At 36.2% G+C, this 12,155-nt stretch overlaps 1 protein-coding gene across 2 annotated transcripts in view; it reads left to right on the top strand.

Annotated features, from left to right (window-relative positions):
• Positions 1-12,155, top strand: part of STK32B (serine/threonine kinase 32B) — a 162,787-nt gene that overhangs the window by 140,562 nt on the left and 10,070 nt on the right. Inside the window, exons 10-12 of one of the 2 annotated variants that reach the window (XM_035325020.1) lie at positions 483-614; positions 1,404-1,468; positions 1,544-1,791. In XM_035325020.1, the coding sequence (XP_035180911.1) occupies positions 483-614; positions 1,404-1,468; positions 1,544-1,562 (216 nt within the window). In that variant the 3' untranslated portion in view covers positions 1,563-1,791. Of the gene's footprint in view, positions 1-482; positions 615-1,403; positions 1,469-1,543; positions 1,792-12,155 lie in introns of those variants that run through there. The other variant, XM_035325019.1, reaches the window with a different exon arrangement.

Consider the following 12,155-nt stretch of genomic DNA (forward strand, 5'->3'; position numbering starts at 1 on the left):
AAATGCTTCCAACAGGAAAAACAAACGAACAAACAAAACAATTTAAAAACTACTAGTTCTTCCTTTGGCATCATGTATAGGATCCAGGTAACAGAATCTACACGGAACTCTTCAGAAAATCACGTTTTTATAAGTCAGGTCTCAGAGGTACTTCTCATTCTTCCTGCACCATTACAGTTACCATTGAAGTTCTATGACACTAACTTATATTCTGATGAAGACCTTGCATCAGATTCCTCATTGGGATAACATAATTCTAGTCACTCAGATGATCTAACTCTTTATTCTTTCTTTATAATATGATTTTTATCTTAATGCCTTTATTTAAACTTCAACCATGACTCCAGACCCAAAAAAGATATTTTTCATTTTACAGTTGTGGTTGGGAAGCCAGCTCATTATTAATGCTATTAACAATGGCCAGACAAACTAAAAAAATACAGTGGCTGTTCAAAGAGTAACTTTGAATCCTTTTGTACCAGAAAGGAAGACTGAACTGTGATCCAACATTTGAACTTGAAGAAATGATTTTAGAGTCCAAGCCTCTCCATAAAAAGAAAAAGAGACTTGCCAAAAATAAATCCAAGGATGGAGCTAAGGAAACCTGCCCACTGGTAAGTTGTAGGCTGTGGCTTCAGTCAGTGGCATTTAATTTATATTCTGTAATGGGCATAATAATATACCTTCAATTTTACCATCTCTGAAAACAGTTTTGGTCCTCATGTCTGTCACTTTACATATAGTTGCATAAACCATTTCGCATCTCGCATTTCCAAAGCGAGATGAAAAACAACTATTTATTTCAATCAAAGAATAACAGTATGTTGTATCTATAATCAATTTAAAGATTCTCACAGATGCTCATTTAAAGTATGAAGAAGTGTTGCCAGTTAGCAAATATGCTTCCCACACATGGACAGACAGAAGGAGTATTCACTGCTAGTACCAAAAATGAAAAGCATGCAGTGAAAAGCTTATTTATAAATGTTTTAAAGCTGTCTCTCATGGACTTGACTAATGTGTTCCACATAGAAAGATGCATTGTATAAACAGTCTAAACTTCTGAGGAGATTAAGAAATAACCATTTTCCAAACTTGAAATATCAATTCGGTGATTTTTTTAATGACTTCTGTTGTTACTCCTGATAATTTTGAATGCTCATAAAAACTATTCTTCTTAGAGCTATTAGACTTAAAAATCCTCAGGAATTCTTTGTGGGGAACATCTCCCAAAAGAAAGAAAGATTGATTGTGCTATCATGGCCCACTCTTGAACAGTCTTCAAAATGCCTTTTGGTAGTATTCATTCATAAGATGTTTTGTTCCATATCATTTCTGTTGTTGTGATTTTGTCTATGATTTCCTTTCACTTTTAATCAACCTATTCATCCTGTCTTTTAAAGAATGTACACCTGCAGCAGTGCTTGGAAACCGTTAGGAAAGAATTCATCATATTCAACAGAGAGAAGTAAGTGCATTTCTAAATGCCTGTTTAGCATTCACTACTGAAATTAATTTGAGAATGATTTTTTTTTTCTTCCAGTGTAAAGAAAAATGATTAATGATTACAACAGCAGCAGCTAAAAGACTGGGTTTCCAATGACGACTTCCTCTTAGTTTCTGGTGTGACAGTTTTGTAGTTCCATCTCTGAAAGCAAGCAGAAGTGCTTATGGTGAAAGTATGTTATAGAGAGAAGGTAAATGTCACCAACACTTCTCCAGAGAAGTCATTAACAAATAAGGAAAGGGAATAATATACAAGGGGCTGCTTTTTCACAATTCAGACAACACCGAAGGAAATGATCACAGAATCACAGAATCACAGAATTTCTAGGTTGGAAGAGACCTCAAGATCATCAAGTCCAACCTCTGACCTAACACTAACAGTCCCCACTAAACCATATCCCTAAGCTCTACATCTAAATGTCTTTTAAAGACCTCCAGGGATGGTGACTCCACCACTTCCCTGGGCAGCCCGTTCCAATGTCTAACAACCCTTTCGGTAAAGAAGTTCTTCCTAACATCCAACCTAAAACTCCCCTGGTGCAACTTAAGCCCATTCCCCCTCGTCCTGTCACCAGGCACGTGGGAGAACAGACCAACCACCACCTCGCTACAGCCTCACTTGAGGTACCTGTAGAGAGCAATAAGGTCACCCCTGAGCCTCCTTTTCTCCAGGCTGAACAAGCCCAGCTCCCTCAGCCTCTCCTCGTAAGACTTGTTCTCCAGGCCCCTCACCAGCTTCGTAGCCCTTCTCTGGACTCGCTCAAGCACCTCCATGTCCTTCTTGTAGTGAGGGGCCCAAAACTGAACACAATACTCGAGGTGCGGCCTCACCAGAGCCAAGTACAGGGGGACGATCACTTCCCTGGCCCTGCTGGCCACACTGTTTCTTATACAGGCCAGGATGCTGTTATACAGGCCAGGATGATGTTGATACCTCATGATACCTCATGAAAGTTTAATGATATGAACTGCAATGTTCTGACTTGGAGACCCTATACATATTTCACCACCGTGAAACAGGTTATTTCATCATAGGCTATTTCAACAGGGCTAAATATTACACCTACATCAGACAGAGAGAAAATGCTTCATATTTTAGGTATCAGCCAGAATCAGTAGAGACACATCTGAATCCCAGGGATGTCAATAATCTTCCTAGTCCTATTAATACACCACATTTCAGATTGTTTACTGTATTAGAGCCACTCTGGACCTGTTTTTATTATGGATATAGCTCGTAACAGGAGAGTTTTGTGTCTTTGATCAGTTTTTTCCATTTCATCCTAGTATGTTCAGTGGTTTCATTTGACCTAATCATATCTGCAAGCTTTTCTAATGGAGTTGTGAAATGTTAGAATTGATGTAAAAGTTCTGAATATATTACTTAATGCTTATAATGCAAGTAATTACTGTTTTATATAATTAAAACTGGGAAAAGCATTGTCAACTTTGCACAGTTGACACAATGTCATAAAAGAAATTAGCACCCTGTTTTTCTGTTGCAAAGGACTCTGAGAGGCTGATGAGAGATCAAAAAACACACGCACTTCATTCAGAGTATGTATTTCAGGCATTGCTAGATAGTCTTTGACAAGGTAAAGGAAAAATATCTTGTACAGACCCACAACAGATCCTGCGTTGTCTTATGCCAGATCCCTAATATTTATTTAAATTGTGTTAGAGTTGAAGAAGGACGCAGAGAAATTTATGTAATATCTTTCAAAGACCAAAAGAAAAAAGTTAAAGAAAAACAAATGTGGGGAGAAGCAGAGGTCAAATTTTTGAAGCACAAAGTAAATTCGAGTTAATAGGAGTAAAACAAGAGCAACAGTAGACACAGACATCCTAGTAGAGAGAAGAGGCTATACAGTGTATGCCAGAGTAACTCACCCTGGGTTTCCTTAGAGCTTCCTGTGAGTATAGGCTTAGGACTGGGTGTACAGGCTGAGGATACATTTACGTGGATTTCCAAAGACATGAGCGGTTCCTATGAAAACCATATCCAGTAAGTGATTATACTATTAGCATAGGTGTTAATCTCAAGAAGTCTCAGATTAGTTTTAAATTAGTCTCAGATTAACACAGTTGGATGTTTTGATATTCATCCACATTCCTCTATGCAGAGCAGAACTGATTATATAGTCTAGCTGTTTGAAAATATCTGCATACTTACTTAGATATTAATTACAATCAGCTTAAGTCACATTTCTTTGTGATTTAAGCCTTCCACTCAGTTTACTTCAGTGGCACAGAACAGCACATAAATCCTAAGAAATCATAGATGAAAAAATTTAACCCATCTTTCAAGGTAAAAGAAAATCCAAACTAGAAGTAGGCTAGGAATAAATAAATAAATAAATAAATAATCAGGTATTTCTAATTGAGCAACATAGAGTCATGTGGTAATGTCATACTGATAGAGTATTAACCATTGCAGTTCCACATCTTGCAGTGCAGTACTTGCTAAACATCTCCTATGAAAAGCAGACTTTGTTTTTAATGAACATCTTGTTGATAATGCCAAGCTGTGTCTCTTTTTAACTTTGTATCTTTCATCCCGCAACAGATATTACAAATCTTGGAATAAGCCATATTAATTTCCTTTCAAAGAAGTACAGGAGGAAAATTTGAACTTTTTGGTTAAAGTAATGTCTCACTATGCTGAAACTAATTCAGAAAAGAATCAAGAGATCAAATGAAATCAAAAGACCAACTGAAATAACTTAATAGTGCAAATTAATGCTGGCAAATATAGAATGTGCACATTTTCATTCTCCAGTTGCTTTCTGAAGTTAGGTAATTTGTAATGAGTATTTCTGGTAATGTTAAGGAAAATGAGAGAATGTGGAAGGAAGAGTCCATTTTAGCTAAGCCATGTAGTCAAATGAGTACACAGTTAAAAGAATTAATGTTTTTCCAGATAGCAGCGTTCAGCAATATACCTTTTCAGTAAGACTTGCATTGTCCTTGACCTTAATTTATTTGGTTGAACTGTGGTTTAACTATGTAGCTTATTTCTTTGCTTTTATTACTTAATGAGAGAGGATGAAAGGATCTGAAGAATTTCAAAGAAGTAAGATGTTGTATACAGTCAGAGAGCACAAACATACACTACAGAATGATAGAGCAGGTGTGTTTTCTTAAAATAAGAACTCAGAAAGAAAGAATTGGAGTCACAATATTAGCTGTTTTCTTTATATATTGGATTTAACTGTACATGGCTTCCTGAGTATAGTGTAGTTGGTTGACATCAGTGGGTAACAAAAGTTAGATTTGTGTGCCTTTACTTAGAAATTGCTGATGACACAGCTTCTTCTGGTGATACTATTCAGAATTCACTAGGCTGATGAGAAAGACAGAAGGAAGAACCAACTATTCCCAGATTCTCTAGAAAAAAAAAAAAAAAAAAAAAAAAAAAAAGAAAAAACTATATCAAATAGAGATGTTTCCGTAATATGAATATATATATATATATCAATTTTCCTAAGATTTTTATTAGTGCAAAAATCTATCCTATGTACTAAAAATAGCATTTATAGAAGAGAAGTGCAAGTGTAGTTCTGTGTCTCAGTTTAGCTAGGTTTGTCCTCATTACTGTTAATCCTATAAAACAGTCTGGAGAAACTTTAGAAGTCTGATGGGAATGCAGCCTTTATGTCTGTGAAATGGATCCTGAACACTCCGGTCTTTTTTGTGATTGTGTCAACAATCATTCATATGATACCCCATTTCTTCCAAAGAAATATTTTATGAAAACTGAATCTGAGCCACATTCAGCCTCCAAACCTAATGTCCTTTACTTTTGGGACACTTATATGCAACTCCAAATGTAATAGCAGATGAGCTTCAGGGATGTGCAATGTACATGGTTTGCAAATGCTTTCTATTTCATTTAAAATGCTTAAGTTTTTCTGAAGAAGTAGTTTTATACCTTCATCTTCATTTGTGCAGGAAACCATGAAGTATTCATAATATGATCCCTTACATTGTAAATCGATTTTATCCTGATTTTATTTTCCCCAGAGCTTCGGATATCTGAGAGGCTGAAGTATCTCTAGATGGAAGGCTTTACTCTTATTAACATCAATATGTCATTAAATGGGAGCTACAAATTAAGATATAACACAAGTGTCATCTGTACACACTGGTATTGTTGTGCAGTACCTTTAAGACAGAGTTACATAATGTCCCAGTGCAAAGTAAAATAATAATATAAAAAACAACCTTTTGCAATACAAGTTTGAAAGTGGTGGAGCCAATGTTTTCCATTCCTCTGCAAGAGTGTCAGTAAAATCTCTTGCTTAACTTTGAATGTGTGAACTAAATAAACTGTGATCTAAAATGGTCTGTGTGCTGGCCTTTAGTTGGAGAATATTATCTGATGTTGATTTCATGGACCTGGTTGGCTCTTTCTGCTGACAAATGGAATTTATCTGTTTTAAAATATATTTCTACAGATAAATGTTTTATTATATCTAGAAATGACACACTGAATGTTCTGCACTATCTGAACATGTATTCCCATAATATTGCCAGCAATCTTTTCAAGAAGTTGATTTATTTAGAAGCTGTAGGCTATATTTTATTCTGGGTTTAAAAAAAAAAAAAAAAAAAAAAAAAAAAAAAAGATGGAACACATAAAGCCACAATGTTTGTTCATAGCTTTATTAAAAAGCTGAGCAGATATTATATTGCTATTTTAGTGCTGTTATCACTAAACAAATCTTCACATACAATTATATTTGTTTATGAACATCCAAAACCTGAAATAGCCAAAAATGAAGAAAGAGAGCAATATTTGCTTGTAGTAGAACTGAATTTCTTACCCTTTATGGTTCCTGAGCCTCTTCCTGTCCCTGAAAGATGTCTTTAAGATTAAAGAGGTGAGCAAAGAACAGCAGAGAAAACACAGAAAATATATGCACCTCAGGCAGAATAATCCTTCAGCTGAATGCTTCACAAACTTGTCATCAAAATTATCAGGCTACTAATGAAAGCAAAATCATATAGCCACATTTTACTGAGCAGAACATGCATTTCATATATACAATGGATGTGAAAATGTATTCAAATTCTGCAGAGCTACTTTAATAAAAGGGATGGAGTGATGAGCAAAATATCCATATTTTTATCAATCTTAGTGGAAACTTTCAAAAACTTTCTAATGATTTTAAAGCTGGAGGTTTTTCACTTAATACTAATATCCTTTAATAACACTGCTTTGATATTCAGCTTTCTAGTTTCCATTGATTTGAGCAGTCTTGCCTCTTTCTTAAGCCCCTGGGACACCTTATTTTTCTTAATATTCATTTAAAGCAAACACACTAAAAATTATACCACAAACTGAAGCAGTCAGATGACTGCTTCACAATTTCTCCTCTTTTCCAGCTACACTATGTACTGTTTGGCCATACCAAGTTTTTTCCTAAAAGATGCCTAACAACTCTAGGTAAACAGATAGAAATCTACTTCCAGAATAAACAGCAAAAGGTGAGGGACCAAATTTTAAGCATATTATGATGTTTAAAATCACATTGCATGATTTTGTCCATATCACATGGAAAAACATGACATAATATTCTCTGCATTTTTTATAAGACCAAAATTATTTTATCTTTTCCTGTAGTTCCTTTTCTTTTCTTTCAATTGTCTTTTCAGATTCAAAACCAGAGTTCTGGAAAGCTCTCTCTCATTTCAGTTTGATTGGAATATAATATTCATAATGATTTGCAGTACACCTCTCTCAATGTGCTTTTCTTAACAGATATTTTATGTCATTTAGTATATCTGGAGATATTTATATTTTCACAATCCCTATAATATCTGAATGCTTTTTGGCTGGGGCTACAGCACAACTTCTCTTCTCCTGCCACTTCTGCTGACCTTAATTCAACTAAAATCCATTTCTATCTGAGCATTTCAAGTGGTTCTGCTGCTCTTCACTGATGTCTTGTCGCTTTTGTAATGGATATGTCTGCTTTTGGATATGGATATGTCTGCTCCTGCAATCTCACCTAATTAGAAAGATGCCTTACTAAGCATGGTTAAATGTAACTTGTTTTTCAGTCCTAATAACCACTGCATGGTCACACAGACCCTTTCACTTCTGCCTTTGATTCCCACTCATTATTACTGGCTTAGAATTACCAGTCCAAATGTGTCTCCTTTCTTGGCAAGTCACGCTGCCTAGATTTAAGCATTAGCAAGTCCAAGCTGAATATTTTTCTGTAGGTGTGCCTTCATATTCACTGTTTTGAGAAAACAGGAGTCATCAAAAATAATGTCTTCCTTTCACAGTTTCATGGAAGGAAAATAAAAAGGCTAATGAATATATGGAACCTCATTTTCAAAACCTCCCAGGAAAAATGGCCTAAGTTTTCCCAAGAAAGTAGGCACAACTTTGTGGTAGATACACTTTATCAAGTGAACATCCAGGGAAGGTTGCACATATCAGAGCATTCTCACTATCACAGCAGCAGAGAGGATTTAAAGTTCAGGTTAATCAGTACAGATCCTCAGCACTGTTGGCCAGCAATTCTTTTTCACTTATATCAAAACCTAAAACAAATACACGTGAAATACACATTTCATACTCAAAAACAAAAGTCTATTTAAATGCAGAGAAAAGGCAAAAATATCTTCATTGTTGCACCTCAGAATTCAGAAATGAATCAAAATTTTATGATTCTTATCATCATAGAATACATTTTTTTTTAAATAAGTTACATTGGAAAAATAATGTCTATGATAAATGAAGATTGTATACATAACACAGCACAAATATTGTCTTCATGATTACCTTCATCTCTCCTCATGTCCTACACTGGCATAAATTCTCGCACATTAGAAGTCTCCGTAAGTTAAGAATGGATCGTTGAGGCTGAACTCCTCACCCTGGAGTAAGGAAGCACTGGGAACTGTTGCTGAAGTAATACAGAAATAAGTCAATTATGGTATTACCTGATTATTGAGGGTCATTCTGATACTTTGTGTATTTACTGAATATATTCATAGATAGCCTGCAAAGGGAGATGAATGCTGAGATGACAAAATCCACTTAAGATACCAGAATAGCCAAAACTATATCTGCTGCAAAGAGCTGCAGTAGATGATGATAGTCACAGGTCTGAGTTGCAGGGTAATAAGAAAATGGCAGCTGAAATTCAGCTGATATTTGCAGATAAGTTAGGAAGAAAATAATCTAAATTTAACCTTTAGGACAATAGACTATAACTTAGCTTCAGTTATGAAGGGGAGAGATTTTGAAAAATGTGTGAATAGCCCAATGTCTAGTGGACATCTGAGAGCTGTTAATTTGTTCAGAACTGCAAAGAAAGATATAAAGAAATGAACATCGAGATGCTATTTGTTCATGCATGTATATGTTCAAATACATATATCTGAACAATCTTGTGTATAAGTTCATTTCCTTCACTTAGAATGATAAAAAACAAACAAACAAAAAAAAAGAAATAAAAAGGAAAAACAAAAACAGGATTAAAAAAATGTGGTAGGGCTTACACTGAAGAATTTCATAGACTCAAAGTAGCTAAACTCAGAGAAGAGATAACTGAAAAGAAGGAAACTGGCTAAATAATAATATGTTATGGAAGCTATTGAAGAGACAGCTAAGAAATGAATATTCACTCTTTCTGGTAACTCAAGGGCATAAAGTTATCAGGCTGCAGGTTTAAAAGAAAACAAACCATGCCTTGTAGTGCAATGCAGCTTATCACCAAGGGGTGCTCTTGGTATAAAAAGCATAAAAAGATTCAAAGAAAAAGAGAAAATCATGGTGAAAAATCCATCAAGGTCCTTGACACCCCCCCATGTTTTCATTGGCTTAGAAAGTCTGGAAATTTCAGCAGAGGGGATGATATGCCACAGCAGACATTTGTCTCCATTTGACTTGTTCTTTGACATTGTCCACTCTGAGATGAGAAGAGGGCCACTCTGAGATGGGAATCTGTGTTAGATGGGATGGCTGAGTATGTGCTTTTATGTTATCTCAGTGCTTATAACGTCTCCATCTTCAGATAGATTCTTCATAATATCACAAGGTTTGCACATATACACATATACATGTGTATATGGTTGTATATATATGTATATGTATATGTACAGGTATATATACTTTTCATAAATAAGGAAAGTAAATCCAATTTTTGACAGTAAGAGATTTAGGTAAGATTCAGTTTGTCTCCTGCTGTGTTTTAGGGGATGTCTGGTGTCCCATCTGGGACATAATACATAGTGTTGTGGTGGGTATAACTCAGAGACTAACCCAGACAGCTCTGTGTTCAACACAGTGGCTTCTGTGGATCTCTGTGTCAGGCACCAACTTTCCATGCATTGTGCAAAGAGGTTTGGTCATTACTGAAGGCTGATATTATGCTGTGTGATCACAAGTGAGCTACCTGTTAAGTCTCCTTTTGGTGAGGGTGTCTCTCCTTCAGGGAATAAAAGAGCTGCTCAAGACCTAGACTTCTTATGATTCTAAGTTTTGGACTTTGGCAGAGAAATCTCTAATGAAGAATAGGTGGAGAGACATGAGACACCAGGGAGGTCAGTGCAGGCTGTGGTTGTTCCCTGGAAACTCACAGAATGATTCCTGGAAACTTGTTTTTGCAAGTTGGAGAAGTGAGTTACTGAACCAGCCACCTCCCAGGCACTTATTTCAGTCTGAGAGTGTTTATTGTCAAGTCCTAGTAATCAGGCAGAGCTAGACTAGCTTTCCACATACATTAATTCTTAAATGATTGAGTGTATGGCTCTTATGGAGCTGCAGTTTTAATTAGAGGTACCACATTAAAGAAATTGGAGCTGCTATGCAAAAAAGATGTCATAGCTATGGTACTCCTCACTCATCTCTGAACTAGGGTGCTCTCCTCAGCAGTAGGGGATATGGATGAAAGGGAAAGAGAAGAAATAAGATGGGATTGAATGACAACATCACAGTGACTGCTGGCTGCCCATTTGTTCAGTCCTGCTTTATGGTAGCAATTGACTACGCTGAGTAACTGGCACAGAGCTGCAGACACCATCACTGCAAAGGCAGCAGGCATGTCACAGGCACCACGTTACTATTTGGCTTTAAGTTTTCAGTCTGTTAGTAGAACTATGCCCACTGGTGTGATTTTCTCTCTGTTAACAGGCATCTTCACTCCATCTCCTCTGTAACATGTTCTGAGGCCCAGTGTCTCACTGGAGATAGCTGTTGCTGAGAATGTTTCCAGTAAATAAATCTCCCTCTAGATACACACAAGGAATTGTCCCTCTCCCCATATGTTTCATTTGGATGTGACTCAAAGGATCACTCTACCTAGAAACTTTCACCAAAAGAATAAAGAGAATATGCCAAATCAACTCCTGTGACCTCCCTAACTGCTGACAGCTTTAGAACAGGATTACGCTGTGTCTGTCAGGAGATACACCTGACGCAGGCTATGAAGCATGTGTCCTTTTTGAGAATGAGTTTTGACTCGCACTGCTGAGAGATGTCGTTATTCATGGGCAAGTATTTGCAGTTTATAAACTGGATTCTAACAAATTGGGAAAATAAATAAATAAAATCTCATGTTCCCACAAAAGTCTAATAACTAATACATTACTGGGAAAATTCAGAGCTGCTTTCCTGTTGCTTATGTATGTGGATCTGTAGATACAGCTGAACTAAAACATTTCACATTTTGCAATGTGAATTTGAAATGAACAAGACATGCATCTGGTCTTGGACAGCCAATATCCCATTTCTAAAAGACACCTATGCTTCTAGCCTGAGCAAGGTTTTAATGTTAGTGATAATCGGTTGTTTTACTTTCATTTTCTTAAATGCTTGCACCACATTTGCTGTTTTTATTTATTTACTTCATCTCTTCTCTCTTATTTTGCTTTATCAATTCCTAAGGTAAACCTGAGATCTCAAGACACTGTAGGTCAACATACTGCAGCATCCAGTATAATTTGTTACTTGACTTCCACATACTAGTATTTCACATGTCACTCACTCCATATGTGCACCTGAACCCATTATGCTTGATTATAAATTGCTGGTTGATAGAAAATTATATTCACAGGCATTTAGTGAGTGTAATTACTCAGCAGGAACCATCAACCTGAATCAATTACCCATAGTGTAAGCATATTTCCCGAAGGATTTTTGGAAAAGGTGGAAGTAAATGCCATGAGTGTCAATGGTGCAAGAAGACATCTGTGCTACACAGGGATACTTCTCCAAAATTTTACTTTTCACATTCAACTGTAATAAAGCATAACTTCTAGTCTGTGCCTCAGTCATTTAAATTTAAATGGAGTTAAAACAGAGTTATTTGAATGATTACATGGTAATCTACTGAGCAATCAAAACACATACGTCACACAGTGTATTAGGAAAACAGATCTGAGAATGTGCTTGTTTCTACTGAAGCAGTCAAAACCAAGAGGACATGTTTAGGGTAAAAAACAGACTGAGTTAAATATTGGTTAGATGCAGAACAACTCCTGCTTCAAAGGGTTTGTGCAAGATTTTCAAAGGTATCTGAAATAAATAGGAATTAGATGGCATGTCTGCATGGATGAGCAGGTAATTGCACCCCTGTGCTTCAGAGTGACTTCCTTACCAAGCCCTTCGCAGTGTTTATCAGTTTGTG

The sequence above is a fragment of the Oxyura jamaicensis genome, chromosome 4 (assembly GCF_011077185.1).
Source record: "Oxyura jamaicensis isolate SHBP4307 breed ruddy duck chromosome 4, BPBGC_Ojam_1.0, whole genome shotgun sequence".
NCBI classification, from domain to species: Eukaryota; Metazoa; Chordata; class Aves; order Anseriformes; family Anatidae; genus Oxyura; species Oxyura jamaicensis.